At 40.5% G+C, this 25859-nt stretch overlaps 1 protein-coding gene across 6 annotated transcripts in view; it reads right to left on the bottom strand.

The window, feature by feature from the left end:
* alpha-Spec (alpha spectrin) overlaps positions 1–25859 on the bottom strand; it is a 176977-nt gene that overhangs the window by 20413 nt on the left and 130705 nt on the right. For 4 of the 6 annotated variants that reach the window (XM_071692154.1, XM_071692157.1, XM_071692156.1 and 1 more), the window contains 2 exons: positions 19740–19781; positions 5342–5506 (listed from right to left, as the gene is read on the bottom strand). In XM_071692154.1, the coding sequence (XP_071548255.1) occupies positions 5342–5506; positions 19740–19781 (207 nt within the window). The remainder of the gene's footprint in view (positions 1–5341; positions 5507–19739; positions 19782–25859) is intronic. The other 2 variants (XM_071692158.1, XM_071692160.1) reach the window with 1 other exon arrangement.

Raw genomic sequence — 25859 nt, 5'->3', positions numbered from 1 at the left:
AAGAAAGCAAGACAGGGAGTTTACAGGTTGAGTGTATGGCAATATGTATGGGGGTTGGTGCGAGAAAAATGCCACCTGTGACAGGAAAATAGAGTGGAAGGGTACTGAAGGGAGAGAAATGGTGTTAGAAAGAGTGGAATGAAGTACAGAAGGGAGGCATGCAAGAACAGAGACAAGTGAAGACTCTTTTGCCATTGATGCCCCCTTGATGGGAGCTCCTGGAGAGAACAGGCATCAGATATATAGACAGACAAATAGATATTTACTATCTATTTACTCATCTCAGGCCTGTTCCCTCTTGGAACTCTCTCAAGGAAGTGGCCAAGGCAAAGGAGTCTCCATAACTGGTGAACTCCACTGCCACTTCTCATCCTTTAGTGCCTCACCCTTAATAGGCCACTGGCAGAGGGCACCTCTAGCACAGAGTTTTCAGAGGCTTCTACCAATATTTCCAACCAACTACTGCAACATGAGGTTCCAACCTCCTACTTCTACATAATGCTCCCACCTAATGTTCTTACCTCATACTTCTATCTCCTGTTTCTACCCAATACTCCTCCTTAAGGTTAATACCTACTTCTTTTATCTATTGCTCCTATGATTTTACCAAAAGGCAGGGCTACTGCACAGCACTCACTGCAGGAAAATCTCAAGTTATGAAGAATGAAATGGTGAGCTATGTGTTAAGTGTTATGTGAGACAAGGAGTGATTTATGTCTTTGGAGAGAATGCTAACAGTCCATGTGAAGGTGAGGTAGAAAGAAAAGACAGCTACCTGGGTCAGAGAAGTGTAACGTGATAACCACTAAAACAGTGGCCCACAACGCAATACTCACTAACCCATCTAATATCCAGGGAGGTAGTACCATTAACAGATCTTCCTGGTCAGTGGCTGCCTACCAACCACTACCTACCAGATAAATCATACTACTATTATTATACTTGATTGCTGTTTCCCATTTTAGCAAGGTAGTCCCAGGAAAGAGATGAGGAAAGACCCACACGTATATGCGCAGACTTACATATATGCATGTACACATACAAATGCATAATTTTATCTATTCATCGTACTTGAACGCTGTTTCCTGTATTAATGAGGTAGTACCATGAAACAGATGAATTAAGATCCATCCACTCATATACACGCATTTATACATCCACGCACATAAACATACACATACATACATACACATACATACATATACATACCTGCTTGCCTGTCCATGGTTTACCATAGACATTTCACATGCCTTGGTTCAATCCACTTACAGCAAGTCAACCCAGTATACCACATCATTCCAATTCACTCTATTCCATGCACGTCTTTCACCCTCCTGCATGTTCAGGCGTTGATTGCTCAAAATCTTTTTCACTCCATCCTTCCACCTCCAGTTTGGTTTCCCACTTCTTGTTCCCTCCACCTCTGACACATATGTCATCTTTGTCAACCTCTCCTCACTCATTCTCTCCATATGTCCAAACCATTTCAACACACCCTCTTCTGCTTTCTAAACCACACTTTTTATTACCATCCATATCACTTACTCTTTCATAACTTATGCGATCAAATCACCTCACACATCGTCCTCAAAAATTTATTTTCAATACATCCACCTTCCTCCGTACAAACCTATTTATAGCCCATTCCTAGCAACCATATAATACTGTTGGAAATACTATTCCTTCAAACATACCCATTTTCACTCTCAGAGATAATGTTCTCTTTTTCCACACATTCTTCATTGCACCCAGAACCTTTGCCCCCTCCCCCACCCTATGACTCACTTCCACTTCTATAGTTCCATTCGCTGGTAAGTCCACTCCCAGATATCTAAACCACCAATTCCTCCAATTTTTCTCCATTCAAACTCACATCCCAACTAACTTGTCCCTCAACCCTGCTGAACCTAATAACCTTGCTCTTATTCACATTCATTCTCAATTTTCTCCTTTCACACACTTTTCCATACTCAGTCACCAACTTCAGCAGTTTCTCACTCAAATCAGCTACCAGTGCTGTATCATCAGCAAACAAAAACTGACACTTCCCAGGCCCTCTCATCCCCAATGGACTGCAAACTCACCCCTCTTTTCAAAACTCTTGCAGTTACCTCCCTAACCACCACATCCATAAACAAATTCAACAACCATGAAGACATCACACACCCCTGCCACAGACCGACACTCGCTAAGAACTAATCGCTCTCCTCTCTTCCTACTCGCACACAAGCCTTACATCCTTGATAAAAACTTCTCACTGCTTCTAGCAGCTTACCTCCAACACTGTATACTCTTAAGACTTTTCACAAAGCATTTCTATCCATCCTATCATAAGCTTTCTCCAGATCCATATATGCCACATACAAATCCATCAGTTTCTCTAAGTATTTCTCATAAACATTCTTCAAAGCAAACACCTGATCCACACATCTTCTACCACTTCGGAGACCACACTGCTCCTGTCCAATCAACTAAATTCCTTTCTTAACCATACGGAAATGAAAACCAATAAGTTCCCAAGTGCACTTTCGTGTAATGATCACATCCTCCACGGAGATACGAGAAAGAAATATATCAGTCTGTTCCTATACAATAAAGAGACATAGCTAGGATGCCACTTGGTAAACAGTTCCTTGTTTATCAAATGGCATCCTAACTATGTCTTTGTTTTATATCAACTGACTTATAATTCTTTCATGTATCTCACTAGATGATGTAATAATTACATGAAAGTACACTTGGGAACTTATCGTGTTTGATTTCTCCATCTTTAAGAAAGGAATCTATACATAAATGTGAATATGAGCAAGGTTATTAGGTACAGTAGGGTTGAGGGCCAAGTCAATTGGGAGGTAAGTTTGAATGGAGAAAAACTGAAGGAAGTGAACTGTTTTAGATACCCGAGAGTGGATTTAGCAGCAGATGGAACCATTGACAGCACATCAACCCTGGTATACCACATCGTTCCAATACACTCTATTCCTTGCACGTCTCTCACCCTCCTGTATGTTCATGCTCTGATCACTCAAAATCTTTCTCACTCCATCCTTACACCTCCAATTTGGTCTCCTGCTTCTCCTTTTTCCCTCCACCTCTGACACATATATCCTCTTAGTTGGTCATTCCTCATTCATTCTCTCCATATGCCCAAACCATTTCAACACACCCTCTTCTGCTCTCTCAACCACACTCTTTTTATTTCCACACATCTCTCTTACCCTTTCATTACTTACTCGATCAAACAACTTCACACCAAACACTGTCCTAAAACATTTCATTTTCAACAAAGCCACCCTCCTCAGTACAACTCTATCTATAGACTATGTCTTGCAAACATACAACATTGTTGGAACTACCATTCCTTCAAACATACCCATTTTTGCTCTCCAAGATAACGTTCTCTCCTTCCCCACATTCTTCATCACTCCCAGAACCTTTGCCACCTACTCTATCCTGTGACTCACTTCTGCTTCCATGGTTCCATTAGCTGCTAAGTCCACTCCCAGATATCTAAAACACTTAACTTCTTCCAATTTTTCTCCACTCAAACTTACATCCCAATAAACTTGTCCCTCAACCCTAGTGAACCTAATCATCACCTTGCTCTTATTCACATTTACTCTCAACTTTCTCCTTTCACATATTTTTCCAAACTCAGTCACAAACTTCTGCAGTTTCACACTCAACCACCAGAGTAGTATCATAGGCGAACAACAACTGACTCACTTCCCAGGCCCACTCATCCCCAGCATATTTCATACTTGCCCCTCTCTCCAAAAGTCTTGCATTTACCTCCCTAACCATCCCATCCATAAACAAATCAAACAACCATAGGGGCATCACAAACCCCTGCCACAGACTGACATTCACTGGGAACCAATCACTCTCCTCTCTCCCTTCTTATACATATGCCTTACATCCTTGGTAAAAACTTTTCAATGCTTCTACCAACTTACCTCCCACACCATACACTCTGAAGACTTTCTACAAAGCATCTCTATCAACCCTACCATATGCCTTCTCCAATCCAAACATGCTACATACAAATCCATCTGTTTTTCTAAGTATTTCTCATACACATTCTTCAAAGCAATCACCTGATCCACACATCCTCAACCACTTCTGAAACCACACTGCTCTTCCCCAATCTGATGCTCAGTACATGCCTTCCCCCTCTCAATCAACACCCACCCATATATTTTCCAGAAATACTTAAACTTATGCCTACTACTACATACATATAAACACATGTACATATTCATACTTCCTTAATTCCATTCGTTTGTGGCGCTTCCCTGCCCCAAAGGAAACAGCATCGCAACCCCCTGAATCAGTGAGGTAGCACTAGGAAAATACCTAAAAAAGGCCACATTCATTCACACTCAGTCTCTAGCTGTCATGTGTAATCCACCGAAACCACAGCTCCCAATCCACATCCAGGACCTACAGACCTTTCTAAGGTTTACCCCAGACGTTTCACAAGCCCTGGTTCAATCTATTGACAGCATAATGACCCCAGTATACCACATCGTTCCAATTCAATCTATTCCTTGCATGCCTCTCACCCTCCTGTGTGTTCAAGCCTCGACCGCTTAAAATATTTTTCACTCTATTTTTCCACCTCTAATTTGGTCTCCGTTTTAATTATTTCCTCCACTTCTGCTATATATATTCTCTTTGTCAACCTTTCCTCACTTATTCTCTCCATATGTCCAAACCATTTCAACACATCCTCTTCTGCTCTCTCAACCACACTCTTTTTATTACCACACATCTCTCTTAACCTTTCATTACTCACTTGATCAAACCACCTCTAAGCAGATAGATAGTTACTCTAATCAAAACTGATTGAATTTCTTCACAAGGATAGGATGATTCTGAAACGATGTTCAAATTTTCAGACAGATCATGTATATGGTAACATACCAAGCTTTAACCACAGCTGAAATATTTCATATGCTGTGGCATGATGCACACACTAAACCATACTTTTAATGCTCCAGATTACAGTAAACTTTATATAATATTTTGACATTTCATTAAGGAAATATATATTGTAGAACTGTTGGTCCATAACACTGGTTCTAAATTTTGCACAGGATCCTATGACTAGATATTCCATGTACTGGAATGATTTTCACCCTGAGATACTCATTCTGCTCTTTTAAAAAAAAGCTAGTGTAAATGTAACTTAGAAATTTCTATTTAGGGTCTCGGTAATTCATATCAATGATGTAACCTTGTCTAATTATTATTCCACCTTGTCTAATTATTATTTGAAAATGCTGACCTCACTTAAACCTAGGAAACACTTTAAAGGACATCAGACAGGTTAGCCTACCTGTGTTCAGTGTATCTGTTGTCTAAGATTAGGTGTTCCTCCAGTATCTGTCCCAAATCTTCAATCTTCTTTAGATCCACGCGACGAGCTCTTACCTCAGCCACCTTCTGTCTGGTGGCATCCAGCTGCTGCTCCAATGTTCCTGATCCTTCCATCATGGAAGACCTAGATGTGTGATATGAATTAATATCTTATACAATGAACCGACTATGTATCATTCTGAAATCTTTTAAAAGTAATATTCTTACAGCCCTAGCACATTTGATTTTTCGAGACTAACATTACTTATCAGTTTATTCTCATAAATTTCATACTCCCACGGCAGGAAAATGTGTACAACAGCATTATGTAAAGGATAGATCATCTATCATTCTGTGGCTTAACAAAGTAAAAAGTACAAGGAACATTTATTAATAAAATAATATTTCTAAAAACAAGAAAGCAAGATCTTATGGTTTAAAGTTAACAAATCAACTGTAGTCACAAACACACTAAAGCTTTACATTCAACTTTCATATAATAAAATCTCTATTGGCAGGAGACTTTGTTTCTGAATATAGTGATTAAATAATCCTCATAGTGTAGATGAAAATCCCTATACACTACTAGATCCCCAACTCCACACCTAATCACACTTGGTACACACTCGCTAAAATACTAATGAAATACAAAATTAATTGGTAAATCAAATCTTAAATGCTACGTGTTACAAATCTACAATGCTAACAATAAAAAAGCAGAAGCATATTAAGCTGTAGCCATGTTACGATAAATAGCAGATCAATGTTTGAAAATTTTCAATAGCAGTTTCATTTGTTTTTAAGACAATTTTTGTTAAGATTCTGGAAAAAAGCGTTCAATTATCCAAATATTTTCTCTGATATCCATAAATATTTTTGCAATTACAATGACCTTATATATATCATAAATCACTATGATGGCTGATAAACATGATTTATAAAACTTGTAAAACTAAAGCAAATACAGAAAGGCAAGTTAAGCTGAAAAGAACTGAAATTAGCAACAAGGTAACTCACCAAGTGTCAAAGGTAAACTAAACTATTGTAGGGTGGTGACAGAAAAGACGAAAATCATGTATGGTGCAATAATGGAAGTGTGGATTTAAAAATCACTTCTTCATTGGGAGAAAGTTAGCACAGATGTTGGTGACTGTGTATACATCATTTACAGATCCAGGAGTCTTTATATTAGTTAAGATATATAATTAATAATACCAAAAATAAGGGGAAAAGGATTATCATAACTTGGCTACTAAAGGAAGTTGCAGGTTTTGATAAAGTAAGAGCATAAATCAGAAATCACATTATCTGAATGAATGGTTTATACTTGCACTTTTACTTCAAAAAAAAAAGAGAGAGAGAGAGAGAAGGGGAGGGGGGGGGATATTTCGTGCTGCCATTTTGTTCAATGTATACATAAATAGAACACCAAGATCATACCAGACACTGAAATCAGAGGTGTAAAATTTATCATCAAAAACCCAAGGACCCATCTCATGAGGTTCTTGCAGCTTTGAAGCTGCAAAGCAAGAACAGGAAAATGATGGACTCCTTTGGAGTGAGAAGGTCCTTGGTGAGGTTGCATTACTATCCATTCACCAATGATAATACAGGCACACTGAACAAGACTTCTCACTTGTAGCATAACCACTTGCAAGCAGAGTCTGGTAACATAGGTGTAAAACATATAAAAAAGAGAGTTTAATTAGAATACTGGGAAATTCCTACATGCAAATGACAGTGATAACTACTAAAACACGAAATACAAGAATCAACATGGCAAAGAATCAGGATATAAAAGAATAATACAAATACAAGAGGGAAGCTTATGTTTCATAACATCTTTGTATGAAACAGGATGACAATGTTGAAAAGCTAAAGAAAAACCAGAGCAATTAAATAATTTTGGCAAAATATGGAATAGAATCTGTGAGGATAATGAGCTGAAAAGCTGACTTATAGGAAGCAATTCTAAGGTGAATTATGAAAGAATATGGGTAATCAGTAAGGTAGGGCCTGAAAATTAAGTAGCCTACATATATGAATTTTTATACAATGTGGTGCTAAGAGAGTAAATGAGCTGATACGTATCATGAAACAAAGTAATTTCAATGACAAAGATATCAAATATTTCAATGACAATAAATAAGCAAAGCAAATAAGGAAAGCAAACAGAGGGACAAACATGAAAATCACCTATCCATATTATAATGAAATATGTGACAGGTCAAAAAGGGAAAAATGAGATGGTATGTATGAAAGAATGGACTCTATAATGACAACAAGCATACCCAGGGAAATGAAATGAAATCATGGAAGCGGAAGTGAGTCACAGGGTGGGAGAAGGGGCAGAGGTTTTGGGAGCAATGAAGAATGTGCGGAAGGAGAGAACGTTACTGTGGAGAGCAAAAATGGGTATATTTAAAGGAATAGTAGTTCCAACAATATCATATGGCTGCGAGGCATGGGCTATAGATAGGGTTGTATGGAGGAGGGTGGATGTATTGGAAATGAAATGTTCCAGGACACTATGTGGTGTGAGGTTGTTTGATCGAGTAAGTAATAAAAGAATAAGAGATGTGTGGGAATAAAAAGAGTGTGGTTGAGAGAGCAGAAGAGGGTGTGTTGAAATGTTTTGCACATATGGAGAGAATGAGTGGGGAAAGATTGACAAAGAGGAAATATGTGTCAAAGGTGGAGGGAACAAAAAGTGGGAGACTAAACTGGAGGTAGAAGGATGGAGTTAAAAAGATTTTGAGCGACTGGGGCCTGAACATACAGGAGGGTGTGAGGCGTGCAAGGAACGATGTGGTATACCAGGGTCAGCGTGCTGTCAATGGACTGAACCAGGGCATGTGAAACGTCTGGGGTAAATCATGGAAAGGTCTGCGAGGCCTAGATGTGGATGGGGAGCTGTGGTTTCAGTGCATTACACATGACAGATATAGATTAAGTATAAACAAATATGGTCTTTTTGGGTATGTTTTCCTGGCGCTACCTCACTGAAGCACAGGACCACGATGCTGTTTCCTGTGGGGCATGGTAGAAACAGGAATGGAGGAAGGCAAGCAAGTACAAATATGTACATGTGTATACATGTGTATGTCTGTGTATGTGCATGTATATGTGCTTGTATGGGTGTTTAAGTATATATATGGTTATATGAGTGGATGAGCCATTCTTTGTCTGTCTCCTGGCGCTACCTTGCTGATGCGGGAAATAGCAGTTAAGTATAATAAATAAATAATAAATATGCATATTTATCATAATTAATTGCTGCTTCCCATGTCACCAAGATAGCACAAGAAACCAACTAAGAATGGCCCATCCATTCACATACACATATAAATACAGAAATGCCCATATACAGACATACATATCAACACATACATACACATACACATGTTCGAATTCATTCTTGCTTGCCTTCATCTATTCCTATTGCTATGCTGCCACACAGAAAATAGCATCACTACCCCCCACTTCAATGAGGTTGCACAGGGAAAGCAGACAAAAAAGGCCACATTCAATCACACTGTCTCTCGCTGTCATGTGTAATGCACTGAAACCACAGCTCCCTATCCACCACATCCAGGCCCCACATACCTTTCCATAGTTTACCCCATATGCTTCACAATCCCTGGTTCAGTCCACTGTCAACCTCAGAATAACACATTCCAATTCACATTATTTCTTGTACGCCTCTCACCCTCCTGTATGTTCAAGCCCCGATAGCTCAAAATCTTTTTCACTCCATCCTTCCACCTCCAATTTGGCCTCCTGCTTCTCCTTGCTCCATTCAACTCTGACACATATATATCCTCTTTGTCAATCTTTCCTCACTCATTCTCTCCATATGTCTAAATCATTTCAACACACTCTTCTGCTCTCTTAGCCACACTTTTTATTTCCACACATCTCTCTTACCCTTTCATTACTTACTTGATCAAACCAAACCACATCACACATTCTCCTCAAGCATTTCATTTCCAACACATCAAGCCTCCTCCATACAACTCTATCTATAGCCCATGCCTTGCAACCATATAGCATTGTTGGAGCTACTAATCCTTCAATCATACCCATTTCTGCTCTCTGAGATAATATTCTCTCCTTCCACATTTCTTCATTGCTCTCAGAACCTTCACCCCATCCCCCATCCTGTGACTCACTTTTGCTTTCATGGTTCCATCTACTGCTATGTCCACTCCCAGATGTCATAAACACCTCACTTCCTCCAATTTTTCTCCATTCAAACTTACATCCCAATTAATTTGTCCCTCAACCCTACTGACCTAATAACCTTGCTCAATCACATTCACTCTCAACTTTCTCCTTTCACACCTTTTTCCAAATACAGTCACCAACCACTGCAGTTTCTCACCCAAATCAGCCACAAGCTGTATCATCGGCGAACAATAGTGATTCACTTTCCATGCCCTTTCATCCGCAACATACTACATACTCGCCCCTCTCTCCAAAACTCTTGCATTTACCTCCCTAACCTTCACATCCATAAACAAATGAAACATCCATGGGGACATCACACACCTCTGCTCCAAACCAACATTCATTGGGAACATGTCACTCTGCTCTCTTCCTACCCGTACACATGCCTTACATCCTTGACAAAAACTTTTCACTGCTTCTAGCAACTTACTTCACACACCATATACTCCTAAAACCTTAAACAAAGCATCTCTATCAAACCTATCATATGCCTTCCTCAGATTCATAAATGCTACATACAAATCCATATGTTTTTCTGAGTAACTCTCACATACATTCTCCAAGGCAAACACCTGATCCACACATCCTCTACTACTTCTGAAACCACACTGCTCTTCCCCAATCTGATGCTCTGTACATGCTTTCACCCTTTCAATCAATACCCTTCCATATAATTTCCCAGGAATACTCAACAAATCTATAACTCTATAGTTTGAACACTCACCTTTATCCCTTTGCCTTTGTCCAATGGCACTATGCATGCATTCTGCCAATCGTCAGGCCCTTCACCATGATTCATACATATACTGAATATCCTTACTGACCAATCAATAACACAGTCACCCCCTTTTTTAATAAAGTCCACTGTAATACCATCCAAAGCCTTGCCAGATTCCATCTTCTGCAAAGCTTTCACTACCTCTTCTCTCTTTCCCAAACCATTCTCCCCGACCCTCTCACTTCACACACCACCCTAACCAAACCACACTATATCTGCCACTCTATCATCAAACACATTCAACAAACCTTCAAAATACTCACTCCATCTCCTCATTTCATCACTACCTGTTATCATCTCCCCACTTGCCCCTTTCACTGATGTTCCCATTTGTTCTTGTCTTATGCATGTTATTTACCTCCTTCCAAAAGCATCTTTTTATTCTCCCTAAAATTTAATTACACTCTCTCACCCTAACTCTCATTTGCCCTATTTTTCACCTCTTGCACCTTTCTCTTGACCTCCTGCCACATTCTTTTATACATCTCCCAGTCATTTGCACTACTTCTTGGCAAGTATCATCCAAACGCCTCTCTTTTCTCTTTCACTAACAACCATCTTCATCCTACCACTAGCTACCCTTTCTTATCTGCCCACCTTCCACCTTTCTCATGCCACATGCATCTTTTGTGCAAGCCATCACTGCTTCCCTAAATACAACATTCCTCACCCACTCCCTTCACGTAATTTGCTCTCACCTCTTGCCATTCTACACTTAATCTCTCCTGGTGCTTCCTCACACAAGTCTCCTTTCCAAGTTCACTTTCTCTCACCTCTCTCTTCTCCCCAACATTCTCTCTTCTTTTCTGTAAGCCTATACAAATCTTCACCTTCGCCTCCACAAGATAGTGATCAGACATCCCTCCGGCTGCCCCTATCAGCAAATCAACATCCAAAAGTCTCTCTTTCACACACCTATCAATTAACACATAATCCAACAATGCCCTTTGACCACCTATCCTACTCACATATGTATACTTATGTAGATCTCCTTTTAAACCAGGTATTCCTATTTATGAATCCTTTTTCAGCACATAAATCCACAAGCTCTTCATCATTTCCATTTACAACACTGAACACCCCAGGGGCACCAAATGAACCCTCAACTGCCGCATTACTCACCTTTGCATTTAAATCACCCATCACTATAAATAACCTGTTTTCGTGCATCAAAGCTACCAACACACTCACACAGCTGCTCCCAAAACACTTGCCTCTCAATATCTTTCTTCTCATGACCAAGTGCATAGGTATCAATAATCACCTATCTCTCTCCATCCACTTTCAGTTTTACCCACATCAATCTAGAATTTACTTTCTTACACGCAATCACAAACTCCAACAACTCCTGCTTCAGGAGTAGTGCTACTCCTTCCTTAGCTCTTGTCCTCTCACCAACCCCTGACTTTACTCCCAAGACTTTCCCAAACCACTCTTCCCCTTTACCTTTAAGCTTTGTTTCACTCAGAGCCAGAACATCCAGGATTCTTTCCTCAAACATACTACTCTCCTTCTTTCTCATCTTGGTTACATCCATACACATTCAGACACCCCAATATGAGCCTTCAAGGAGGAAGAGCACTCCTAATTTAACTCCTTCTGTTTCCCTCTTTAGAAATATAAATACAGGGAGGGTCTCCAGACCCCCCCCTTTAGTAGCCTTCTGCAACACGTGGGGAATACGTGGGAAGTATTCTTTCTCCCTAACCCCAGGGATAATAAGTATACTTTCTCCCTGTGGATAGGGGAGAAATACTTCCCAAGCATTCCCTGCATGTCCTGGAAGGCTACTAAAGGGGATGGGAGCAGGGGGCTAGAAACCTTCCCCTCCTTGTATTTCAACTTTCTAAAAGCGGAAACAGAGGAAGGAGTCATGCGGGGAGAGCTCATCCTCCTTGAAGGGTCAGAATGGGTTGTCTAAATGTGTGTGGATGTAACCAGGATGAGAAAAAAAGAGATATAAGAAGTATATTTGAGGAAAGGAACCTGGATGTTTTGGCTCTGAGTGAAACGAAGCTCAAGGGTAAAGGGGAAGAGTGGTTTGGGAGTGTTTTGGGAGTAAAGTCAGGGGGTGGTGAGAGGACAAGAGCAAAGGAAGGAGTAGCACTACTCCTGAAGCAGGAGTTGTGGGAGTATGTGATAGAGTGTAAGTACACTCTAGACTGATATGGGTAAAACTGAAAGTGGATGGAGAGAGATGGGTTATCATTGATGCCTATGCACCTGGTCATGCGAAGAAAGATCATGAGAGGCAAGTGTTTTGGGACCAGCTGAGTGAGTGAGTTAGCAGCTTTGATGCTCGAGACTGGGTTATAGTGATGGATGATTTGAATGCAAAGGTGAGTAATGTGGCAGTTGAGGGTATAACTGGTGTACATGGGGTGTTCAGTGTTGTAAATGGAAATGGTGAAGAGCTTGTACATTTGTGTGCTGAAAAAGGACTGGTGATTGGGAATACCTTGTTCAAAAAGAGAGATATACATAAGTATACGTATGTAAGTAGGAGAGATGGGCAGAGAGTGATATTGGATTATGTGCTGATTGATAGGCGCGTGAAAGAGAGACTTTTGGATATTAATGTGCTGAGAGGGGGGGAGGCAACTGGAAGGATGTCTGATCATTATCTTGTGGAGGCGAAGGTGATGATTTGTAGGTTTTCAGAAAAGAAGAAAGAATGTTTGGATGAAGAGAGGTGAGGGTAAGTGGGCTTGGAAAGGAGACTTGTGTGAAGAAGTACCAGGAGAGATTGAGTGCAGAATGGAAAACAGTGAGAGCAAATGTAAGGGGAGTGAAGAAGGAATGGGATGTATTTAGGGAAGCAGTGACAGCTTGCACAAAAGATGCCTGTGGCATTAGAAAGGTGGGAGGTGGGTAAATTAGAAAGAGTATTGAGTGGTGGGATGAAGAAGGAAGATTGTTTGTGAAAGAAAAAAGAGTGAAAGAAAGAGGCAAGAAGTCAAGAGAACGGTGCAAGAGGTGAAAAAGCAGGCAAATTAGAGTTGGAGTGAGAGAGTATTGTTAAATTTTGAGGGAGAATAAAAAGATGTTTTGGAAGGAGGTAAATAAAGAGCGTAAGAATAGAACAAATGGGAACACTGGTGAAGGGGCTAATGGGGAGGTAATAACAAGTAGTGGTGAAGTGAGAAGGAGACGGAGTGAGTATTTTGAAGGTTTGTTGAATGTGTTTGATGATAGTGTGGTAGATATAGGGTGTTTTGGTCGAGGTGGTGTGCAAAGTGAGAGGGTCAGGGAGAATGGTTTGGTAAACAGAGAAGAGGTAGTAAAAGCTTTGCGGAAGATGAAAGCCGACAAGGCAGCAGGTTTGGATGGTACTGCAATGGAATCTATTAAAAAGGGGGTAACTGTGTTGTTGGCTGGTTGGTGAGGATATTCAATGTATGTATGGTTCATGGTGAAGTGCCTGAGGAATGCATGCATAGTGCCACTGTACAATGACAAAGGGGATAAACATGAATGTTCAAATTACAGAGGTATACGTTTGTTGAGTATTCCTGGGAAACTATATGGGAGGGTATTAATTGAGAGGGTGAAGACAGGTACAGAGCATCAGATTGGGGAAGAGCAGTGTGGTTTCAGAAGTGGTATAGGATATGTGGATCAGGTGTTTGCTTTGGAGAATGTATGTGAGAAGTACTTAGAAATCAAATGGATTTGTATGTAGCATTTATGGATCTGGAGAAGGCATATGATAGAGTTGATAAAGATGTTCTGTGGAAGGTATTAAGAGTATATGGTGTGGGAGGTAAGTTGTTAGAAGCAGTGAAAAGTTTTTGTCAAGGATGTAAGGCATGTGGACAAGAAGGAAGAGAGGAAAGTGATTGGTTCCCAGTGAATGTTGGTTTGCAGCAGGGGTGCTTGATGTCTCCATGGTTGTTTAATTTGTTTATGGATGGAGTTGTTAGGGAGGTGAATGCAAGAGCTTTGGAGGGAGGGGCAAGTATGGAGTCTGTTGTCAATGAGGGGCTTGGTAAGCGAGTCAGTTGTTGTTTGCTGATGATGCAGTGCTGGTGGATGATTCGGGTGAGAAACTACAGAGGTTCGTGGCTGAGTTTGGTAAAGTGTGTGAAAGAAGCAAGCCGAGAGTAAATGTGAACAAGAGCAAGGTTATTAGGTTCAGTAGGGTGGAGGGACAAGTCAATTGGAAGGTAAGTTTGAATGAAGAAAAACTGGAGGAAGTGAAGTGTTTTAGATATCTGGGAGTGGAATTAGCAGTGGATGGAACCATGGAAGTGGAAGTGGAAGGCTCTGGGAGCGTTGAAGAATGTGTGGAAGGTGAGAACGTTATCTCGGAGCAAAAATGGGTATGTTTGAAGGAATAGTGGTTCCAACAACAGTATATGGTTGCGAGGCGTGGCCTACATAGATAGGGCTGTGTGAAGGAGGGTTGATGTGTTGGAAATGAGATGTTTGAGGACAATATGTGGTGTGAGGTGGTTTGATCGAGTAAGTAATGAAAGGGTAAGAGAGATGTGGGGTAATAAAAGAGTGTGGTTGAGAAACCAGAAGAGGGTGTATAGAAATGGTTTGGTCACAAAAAGAGAATGAGTCAGGAAAGATTGACAAACAAGATATATGTGTTGGAGGTGGAAGGAATGAGGAACAGTGGGAGATCAAACTGGAGGTGGAAGGATGGAGTGAAAAAGATCTTGAGTGATCGAAGCCTCAACATACAGGAGGGTGAAAGGCGTGCAAGGAATAGAGTGAATTGGAATGATGTGGTATACCGGGGTCGACATGCTGTCAATTGACTGAACCAGAGCATGTGAAGCGTCTAGGGTAAACCATAGAAAGTTTTGTGGGGCCTAGATGTGGAATGGGATTTGTGGTGTCGGTGCATTACACATTGACAGCTAGAGACTGAGTGTGAATGAATGTGGCCTTTGTTGTCTTTTCTCAAATAGGGGAGAAAGAATACTTCCCATGCATTCCCTGCGTGTCGTAGAAGGCGACTAAAAGGGATGGGAGCGGGGGGCCAGAAACCCTCCCCTCGTATTCTAACTTTCTAAAAGGGGAAACAGAAGGAGTCATGCGGGGAGTGCTCATCCTCCTCGAAGGCTCAGATTGGGTTGTCTAAATGTGTGTGGATGTAACCAACATGAGAAGAAAGGAGAGATAGGTAGCATGTTTGAAAAAAGGAACCTGAATGTTTTGGCTCTGAGTGAAACAAAGCTGAAGTGTAAAGGGGAAGAGTGGTTTGGGAATGTTTTGGGAGTATCGTCAGGGGTTGGTGAGAGGACAAGAGCAAAGGAAGGAGTAGTACTACAGAAGCAAGAGTTGTGGGAGTATGTGATAGAGTGTAAGAAAGTAAACTAGATTGATATGGGTAAAACTGAAAGTGGATGGAGAGAGATGGGTGATTATTGGTGCCTATGCACGTGGTCATGAGAGGAAAGACCATGAGAAGCAAGTGTTTTGGAAGCAACTGTGTGAGTGTGTTGGTAGTTTTGATGCACAACACTGGGTTATAGTGACTAGCAATTTGAATGAAAAGGTGAGTAATTTGGCAGTTGAGGGTATAGCTGGTGTACATGGGGTGTTCAGTGTTGTAAATGGAAATGGTGAAGAGCTTGTACATTTGTGTGCTGAAAAAGGATTGGTGATTGGGAATACCTGGTTTAAAAAGAAAGATGCACATAGGTATACAAATGCAGGTAGAAGAGATGACCAGAAAGCGTTATTAGATTATGTGTAAATTGATAGGTGTGTGAAAGAGAGACTTTTTGATGTTAATGGGCTGAGAGGGGCAACTGGAGGGATGTCTAATCATAATCTTGTGGAGGCAAAGGTGAAGATTCGTAGAGATTTTCAGAAAAGGAGAGAGAATGATGGAGTGAAGGGGGCTAATGGGGAGGTAATAACAAGTAGTGGTGAAGTGAGAGAGAGATGGAGTGAGTATTTCGAAGGTTTGTTGAATGTTTGATGATATAGTGGCAGATATGGGGTGTTTTGGTTGAGGTGGTGTGCGAAATGAGAGGGTCAGGGAGAATGATTTGGTAAACAGAGAAGAGGCAGTGAAAGCTTTGTAGTTGATGAAAGTCGGCAAAGTGGCAGGTTTGGATGGTACTGCAGGGGACTTTATATATATATATATATATATATATATATCTCAGTGGATTGAAGCAAGGCATGTGGAGCGTCTGGGGTAAACCATGGAAAGCTGTGTAGGTATGTATATTTGCGTGTGTGGACGTGTGTATGTGCATGTGTATGGGGGGGGGGCCATTTCTTTCGTCTGTTTCCTTGCGCTACCTCGCAAACGCGGGAGACAGCGACAAAGTATAAAAAAAAAAAAAAAAAAAAAAAAAAAAATATATATATATATATATATATATAAAAAAAAAAAAAAAGGGGGGGGGGGGGTGACTGTGTTGTTGACTAGTTGGTAAGGATATTCAATGTATGTATGGTTCATGGTGAAGTGCCTGAGGATTGGCAGAATGCAAGCATAAAGCCACTGTACAAAGGCAAAGGGGATAAAGGTGAGTGTTCAAATCAAAGGGGTATAAGTTTGTTGAGTATTCCTGGGAAATTATATGGGAGGGTATTGATTGAGAGGGTAAAGGCATGTACAGAGCATCAGATTGGGGATCAGAGTGGTTTCAAAAGTGACAGAAGATGCAGGGATCAGGTGTTTGCTTTGAAGAATGTATGTGAGAAATACTTACAAAAACAGATGGATTTATATGTAGCATTTATGGATCTGGAGAAGGCATACGATAAGAGTTGATAGAGATGCTCTGAGTAAGGTATTAAGAGTATATGGTGTGGGAGGTAAGTTGTTAGAAGCAGTGAAAAGTTTTTATCAAGGATGTAAGGCATGTGCATGAGCAGGAAGAGAGGAAAGTGATTGGTCCCCAGTGAATGTCAGTTTGTGGCAGGGGTGCGTGATGTCTCCATAGTTGTTTACTATGTTTATGGATGGGGTTGTTAGGGAGGTGAATGCAAGAGTTTAAAGAAAGGGGCTAGTATGCATTTGGTTGTGGACAAGAGGGCTTGGGAAGTGAGCTAGTTATCGTTAGCGGATGATACAGCGCTGGTGCTAATTCGAGTGAGAATCTGCAGAAGTTGGTGACTGAGTTTGGTAAAGTGTGTGAAAGAAGAAAGCCGAGAGCAAGTGTGAATAAGAGCATGGGTAATAGGTTCACTACGGTTGAGGGATAAGTAAATTGGGAGGTAAGTTTGGAGAAAAACTGGAGGAAGTGAAGAGTTTCAGATATCTGGGAGTGGGTTTAGCAGGAGATGGAACCATGGAAGCAGAAATGAGTCAAAAGGATGGGGGAGGGTGCGAAGGTTCTGGGAGCATTGAAGAGTGTGTGGAAGGCAAGAAGGTCATCTCAGAGAGCAAAAATGGGTATGTTTGAAGGAATAGTGGTTTCAACAATGTTATATGGTTGTGAGGCATGGGTTATAAACAGGGTTGTGCAGAGGAGGGTGGATGCGTTAGAAATGAAATTTTTGAGGACAATATGTGGTGTCAGGTGGTTTGATCAAGTAAGTAATGAAAGGGTAAGAGAGATGTGTGGTAATTCAATAAAAAAGAGTGTGGTTGAAAGAGCAGAAGAGGGTGTACTGAAATGGTTTGGTCACATGGAGAGAATGAGTGAGGAAAGATTGACAGAAGATATATGTCAGAGGTGCAGGGAACAAGGAGAAGTGGGAGACCAAATTGGAGGTGGGGGATGGAGTGAAAAAGATTTTGAGCGATCGGTGCCTGAACATACAGGAGGGTGAAAGACGTGCAAGGAATAGAATGAATTGGAATGATGTGGTATACTGGGGTCTACATGCTGTCATTGGTTTGAACCAGGGCATGTGAAGCGACTGGGGTAAACCATGGAAACTTTTGTGGGGCCTGGATGTGGAAAGGGAGCTGTGGTTGCGGTGCATTACATATGACAGCTAGAGACTGAGTGTGATTGAAAGTGGCCTTTGTTGTCTTTTCCTAGCAGTACCTCGCGTGCATGCGTGCATGTGTGTGTGTGTGTGTGTGTGTGTGTGTGCCGCCATTTCATGTGTGGCAGGGTGGCAACGGGAATAGATGAAGACAGCATGTATATGTATATGTGTATATATGTATATGTCTGTGTATGTATATATGTCTGTACGTACATGTATGTATGTATACATTGAAATGTATAGGTATGAATATGTGCGTGTGTGGGCGTTTATGTATATACATGAATATGTGGGTGAGTTGGGCCATTCTTTCCTCTGTTTCCTTGTGCTACCTTGCTAACGTGGGAGACACAGTACATTGGCACTATGCATGCATTCCGCCAATCCTCATAGGAACATAAATAATAATGAGTAGAGGTTCCACATAAGTGTGCTGTGATGGTGAAGGCATGCATGATATGGGTGTTTATGCCTCATTACCTCTACCATAGAGGTTAGTTGACACAACTGTAATTGTGGTTCTGAATACACAGTTTTCATCAAACACCTGTTACTAAATGTTTTAAAACTTTTAGGAGTTCAAGAATCAACAGTAACACTTTAACTTTCTAAATCTTCTACATGCTGGCTTGGATATTCCTGTGTGAAACAATTACCAACTGTATGTGCCAACAAATAAGAACAGGAGAAACTCAAAGAAGTTGCAGCAATTGTAATTGGAATCGGTTGAGTTTTAAAAGCATAATAACACATGAAAAGGAAAACATCAATAGATACAGGTATTAAAAAGAGTAACTTTAGGAGGATAATATAAACTGAACATATATGGCTGACAACCAAAAGGTTACCAGTGTTGAGTGACTTAATCCACACAATGCAATCAGCAAGTTACTGCAAATTATATATAAACTAATAATTTTTTCAGTAGTGTAGCTGAACTTAATGTTTGCAGCTGATGTAGATAACTGTAACTTAACACACACACTGGTCAAAATGTTTTTCATATATTGACCAAATGTGCAATTCCTTGAGTTTTGTATTCATACTTCCAATCTTTTTCAATATTAGTTATCATTAAGAAAAAAAGCCTTATGTCTATATGCAGTACAAAAAAAAATCATTAAAGTAGTAATTTTTAATGTTTATGTTAGTCTTCAAAAGATACTACCAACTGTCTTTATTCCAAACAAAATATATTTTCATTCCAGTAATCAGAGTATTACTCATCAAATCTAAATAAATGTAAATAAATGTAGTGGTGCTAGCTCATGCTCACCTCCCAAGAATTATACTGACCAAGATATTTCTCAAGGTACTATAACATCATGATTATGCTAAGTTACATGTTTAAAATATCTGCAAGCATCTGAATTTTTGGGTTAAAGACAGTGCAAGATAATGACAGTTAATAAAAAGCCATAACCAAGCTCATGCAAGAGAGCAGAATATTGACCTCTCATCATAGCCGATAAGGGAGAAACCCAGCAGGTGGAACCTGTACAAAAGGAAGAGAAATCAGCGCAAGACCACACCAATGCTTGGCCATAAATCATTTCCACCATAGTCAACATGACCATAGTTGTACTATGGTAAACCAATATAGCCATAGAATTAACATGACCTCCCCCAAAATCCTCAGTGCTGAGCACTATTCTACCAAAAAGAAAATCTAATGGGGAAATATGAAACCACCATAAGTTAAGAGTACAAATAAAAGCTTCTTTGAAGTCTAATCCAAGCTATCACACACACACACATTATCACCAGCAAAGACATAAAGACTTTAGTTATTCATAATTTCTTCCATTCCTGGTGTGGGAAAACTGATATAAATTTATGGTGGCTTCAACAGTTAGTTCCTCCATCTGTATCCCTAGTATGTATAATGCTAACTCAAATACCTCTGCCCAATTTTGATGGCCTTTATTTTGCCTACTTGTCATGTGAGATACACAGTAGTATAAAAGATTCATTGGTATTGTACGCATTTAATAAACCCCATTCTGTGGATCTTACTGTGGTTTAGTGCCAAATGTACAAAAATCATGTGTGATCAAAGGAAAAATATCAGCATGGGTTTTAATGTGAAATATACAAAAAGCAGAATTTATGAAAAGTATTCCTCATTAAGTTACATGAAAATCAAAACACTCTAATAATAGGAAAAACATAATCAGAGGAAAAAAATACAACCTTTAAATGAGACATTTTTCTAAGCCTAAACATGGGAAACCAAAGGTACATCATGGCTCTCAGCCCTGTTTCTACAACTGTATTTGGACAAAACACATGGAAAAGCCTCTACACCAGTGTGTATTGTGGCTGCTTAACCTCTACAACTGCATAGTAGCACTTAACAACACAATGTAAAGATTTGAAGCTCAGTGTTAAGGGAGGTTTGGATAAGTACTATAATCTTAATCATTCATCAAATGAAATCTAAGATGATGAATGATATCAATATAAGTTTAGTCAATTATCTATAATTATCCCCTAGTAGTTGGAGTGGATGGTCTTCCTGCTGAATTTCTTAAGGGGTGACTTGTAGACTGATCAGTCAGGATTTTCAATATATGAATGGATCATGGTGAGGTGCCTGGGGATGCAGAATGCATTTGTAGTGCACTGCATTCAGGTATGGGGAACAAGTCAAGTGTCTGAACCACAGATATACAAGTTTGCTAAGTGTACCAAGTAAAGCTGTACAGGTGAGTGGTGACTGAGAGGGTGAAAGTATGTACAAAGCATCAAGTGGGGAAGAGTAATGTGATTTCAGGAGTGGCACATGATGTGTGGATTAAGTGTTTGTTTTGAAGAGTGAGTGGGAAATACTTTGAGAAACAAGGATTTGTACTGGCATTTATGTATCTTGGGAAAGCACATAATAGGGTTGACAGAAATGTATTGTGAAAGGTCTTAGAAATATGTGGTATTGAAGGAAAGCTACCAGAAGCAGTGAGATGTTTCTATCAAGAGTGTAAGACATGCAACTAAGCTGAAAGGAGGGTAAGTGGTTCCATGTGAAGTTAGGTATAGGGCAGGGGCCTTTGATGTCATCATGGCTACTTAATCTGATTATGGGTGGGTGGTGGATGAGGTAAATACAAAGGTTTTCTAGAGAGGGGTGAGTATACAGTCTGCAAGGGGGTAACTGGGCCTGGGAAGCGAGTTAGTCATTGTTTGCTGATGATACACTGCTGGAGGCAGATTCTACTAAAAAACTGCATAAGCTGGTGTTTAAGTTTAGGAGAATGTGTGAAAGGAAGTTTAGAATATGTATGAAGAGAAGCAAAGTCACGAGATTTAACAATGCAGTGGGACAAGTTAGCTCGGGTGTGAATTTTAATGGGGAAAATTAGGAGGGGGAGTATCTAAGATTCTTAGATATCTGGGAGTGGACATGGCAGCAAAAGGATCCGTGGAAGCAGAAGCGAGCCTTAGGGTGGGTGACGAGATGAAGGTTCGGGGAGTATTGAGAATGTATGGAAAAAGAAGTCATTATTCTAGGAGGGCAAAAGCAGGTATGCTTGAAGCCCCAATGATGAGGTGTGGATGTGTTGAATATGAAATGTTTGAAAACAATATCCGATGTGAAGTGGTTTAATCGAGTAACAAAAGGATGAGAGAGATGTAGAAATAATAAGAGTACGATTGAGAAAGCTGTAGAAGGTGTGTTGAAATGGTTTGAAGACAAAGAGAAGGGGTAGACCAAAGTGGATATGGAAGGATGGAATGAAAAAATTTTAAGTGCTTGGGGTATGAAAATACAGAAGAGTGTAAACCATGCATATGATAAAGCGAATTGGAGTGATGTGGCATACAGGGAGCAACGTGTGATTAATGGATTGAACCAGGGCATATGAAACTGCCAAGAAAACTCAGAAAAAGGTCTGTGGAGCCAGGTTTTGAATAGTAGGTTGTAGTTTTGGTGTATTACACACAACACCTAGCGAAGGGATGTGAGTAAAAGAGGTCTTTCTTTGTTTTCCTGGCGCTACACATAGACATATATACGCATGCACATATTCATACTTGCTTGCCTTCAACCATTCCTGGCATAACCCTGCCCAACAGGAAACAGCATTGCCACCCCCTGCATCAGCAAGGTAGCACAAGCAAAACAGACAAAAAAAGCCACATTCGTTCACACTCAGTCTTTAGCTGTCATGTGTAATGCACTGAAACCATAGCTTCTTATCCCCATCCAGGTCCCACAGACCTTTCCAGGGTTTACCTCAGACGTTTCACATGCCTTGGTTCAGTCACTCTAATCCTTGCACGCCTCTCATCCTCCTGCATATTCAGGCCCTGATCACAAAATAATTTTTCACTCCATCCTTCCACCTCCAATTTGGTCTCCCACTTCTCCTTGTTTCCTCCTCCTCTGACACATATCGTGTTTGTCAACCTTTCCTCACTCATTCACTCCATATGTCCAAACAATTTCAACACAACCTCTTCTGCTCTCAACCAAACTCTTTTTATTACCACACATCTCTCTTACCCTTTCATACATATATATCACCCCAAGAGGTATTTCTTAAAAAGTCTCCTGTTATCCAAGACCTCTTTCTAAAGGCTCCAGCACTCCTGGGATGTGCTCCTTTGGAAGGAGAGGTACCTTAACAAGACTGGACTGCCGAGGGTAACTTAATTTGTGGCATAACTTTATGAACGTTGATTAAGTTATGGCATAACTTAAGAAGGTGGGCGGTTTCCAGTTACACCATAAACAGCGATGATTACTGTAAGCAACTTTCATAACTTATACAGAGCACTAAAGGCAATGCATCCTTTTCCAGAATTCCACAAAATGTGACAGCAGCTTAGAACACCAACATATATATTAAGAGTGCAAGTATATTTTTCTATTTTATACATAAGTGCATTTTTGGTCTTAACAAAATACAGCAAAGAACAAATGAACAACTGCCTCATTTGCTTACAATCACTCTCTCTCAAATGTAATGAACTGGAATGTGAGCCCACCACATACAGATAAGCCCCACAGACTATTCCAAGGCTTACCTTCACCGCTTCAAAGTCCTGGTTCAGCCAAATGACGTGCACCACACTAATCCAATTCATTCTATCCTATGCATGCCTCTGATCATCCTAGATCTTTAGGTCCCAATAACCCTTAACACCATCCTTCTATCTCCTTCCAAGCCTCAAAAGAAACTTTTTTTATTAGAGAAAAATAAGTAAATCCAAGCAGAAGTGGGATCAGAACAGCAGTGACAACACTCAAAACTGTTGAGACAAAGAATGCTCTTTTGAAAAGTAGATATGAAATAACTATAAACGAGAAATTAAGCAGAATGAGAGAAAACAACGTACCCTTAAACCAGCTAAGGCTATATAGTTTAACATAGTTCCTAGAATATAAAACATATAAATACACATACAACGTCTAAAATGATTTGGTAAACAGAGAAGAGGTAGTAAAAGCTTTGCGGAAGATGAAAGCTGGCAAGGCAGCGGGTTTGGATGGTATTGCAGTGGACTTTATTAAAAAGGGGGGTGACTGTATTATTGACTGGTTGGTAAGGTTATTTAATGTATGTATGACTCATGGTGAGGTGCCTGAGGATTGGCAGAATGCGTGCATAGTGCCATTGTACAAAGGCAAAAGGGATAAGAGTGAGTGCTCAAATTACAGAGGTATAAGTTTGTTGAGTATTCCTGGTAAATTATATGGGAGGGTATTGATTGAGAGGGTGAAGGCATGTACAGAGCATCAGATTGGGGAAGAGCAGCGTGGTTTCAGAAGAGGTAGAGGATGTGTGGATCAGGTGTTTGCTTTGAAGAATGTATGTGAGAAATACTTAGAAAAGCAAATGGATTTGTATGTAGCATTTATGGATCTGGAGAAGGCATATGATAGAGTTGATACAGATGCTCTGTGGAAGATATTAAGAATATATGGTGTGGGAGGAAAGTTGTTAGAAGCAGTGAAAAGTTTTTATCGAGGATGTAAGGCATGTGTATGTGTAGGAAGAGAGGAAAGTGATTGGTTCTCAGTGAATGTAAGTTTGCGGCAGGGGTGTGTGATGTCTCCATGGTTGTTTAATTTGTTTATGGATGGGGTTGTTAGGGAGGTGAATGCAAGAGTTTTGGAAAGAGGGGCAAGTATGAAGTCTGTTGTGGATGAGAGAGCTTGGGAAGTGAGTAAGTTGTTGTTCGCTGATGATACAGCGCTGGTGGCTGATTCATGTGAGAAACTGCAGAAGCTGGTGACTGAGTTTGGTAGAGTGTGTGAAAGAAGAAAGTTAAGAGTAAATGTGAATAAGAGCAAGGTAATTAGGTACAGTAGGGTTGAGGGTCAAGTCAATTGGGAGGTAAGTTTGAATGGAGAAAAACTGGAGGAAGTAAAGTGTTTTAGATATCTGGGAGTGGATCTGGCAGCGGATGGAACCATGGAAGCGGAAGTGGATCATAGGGTGGGGGAGGGGGCGAAAATTCTGGGAGCCTTGAAGAATGTGTGGAAGTCGAGAACATTATCTCGGAAAGCAAAAATGGGTATGTTTGAAGGAATAGTGGTTCCAACAATGTTGTATGGTTGCGAGGCGTGGGCTATGGATAGAGTTGTGCGCAGGAGGATGGATGTGCTGGAAATGAGATGTCTGAGGACAATGTGTGGTGTGAGGTGGTTTGATCGAGTAAGTAACTTAAGGGTAAGAGAGATGTGTGGAAATAAAAAGAGCGTGGTTGAACGAGCAGAGGAGGGTGTTTTGAAATGGTTTGGGCACATGGAGAGAATGAGTGAGGAAAGATTGACCAAGAGGATATATGTGTCGGAGGAGGAGGGAACGAGGAGAAGTGGGAGACCAAATTGGAGGTGGAAAGATGGAGTGAAAAAGATTTTGTGTGATCGGGGCCTGAACATGCAGGAATCAGGGCATGTGAAGTGTCTGGGGTAAACCATGGAAAGCTGTGTAGGTATGTATAGTTGTGAGTGTGGACGTATGTATATACATGTGTATGGGGGTGGGTTGGGCCATTTCTTTCGTCTGTTTCCTTGCGCTACCTCGCAAACGCAGGAGACCGAAAAAAAAAAAAAAAGTCTAAAAAGAGCAAGGGAAGGAGTAGCAGTACTCCTGAAACAGGAGTTGTGGGAGTATGTGATAGAATGTAAGAAAGTAAATTCTCGATTAATATGGGTAAAACTGAAAGTTGATGGAGAGATGGGTGATTATTGGTGCATATGCACCTGGGCATAAGAAGAAAGATCATGAGAGGCAAGTGTTTTGGGAGCAGCTGAATGAGTGTGTTAGTGGTTTTGATGCACGAGACCGGGTTATAGTGATGGGTGATTTGAATGCAAAGGTGAGTAATGTGGCAGTTGAGGGAATAATTGGTATACATGGGGTGTTCAGTGTTGTAAATGGAAATGGTGAAGAGCTTGTAGATTTATGTGCTGAAAAAGGACTGATGATTGGGAATACCTGGTTTAAAAAGCGAGATATACATAAGTATACTTATGTACGTAGGAGAGATGGCCAGAGAGCGTTATTGGATTACGTGTTAATTGACAGGCGCGCGAAAGAGAGACTTTTGGATGTTAATGTGC

This window comes from Panulirus ornatus, chromosome 52 (assembly GCF_036320965.1).
Source record: "Panulirus ornatus isolate Po-2019 chromosome 52, ASM3632096v1, whole genome shotgun sequence".
Lineage (NCBI taxonomy): Eukaryota > Metazoa > Arthropoda > Malacostraca > Decapoda > Palinuridae > Panulirus > Panulirus ornatus.
This window is presented reverse-complemented; position numbering and strand designations above follow the sequence as displayed.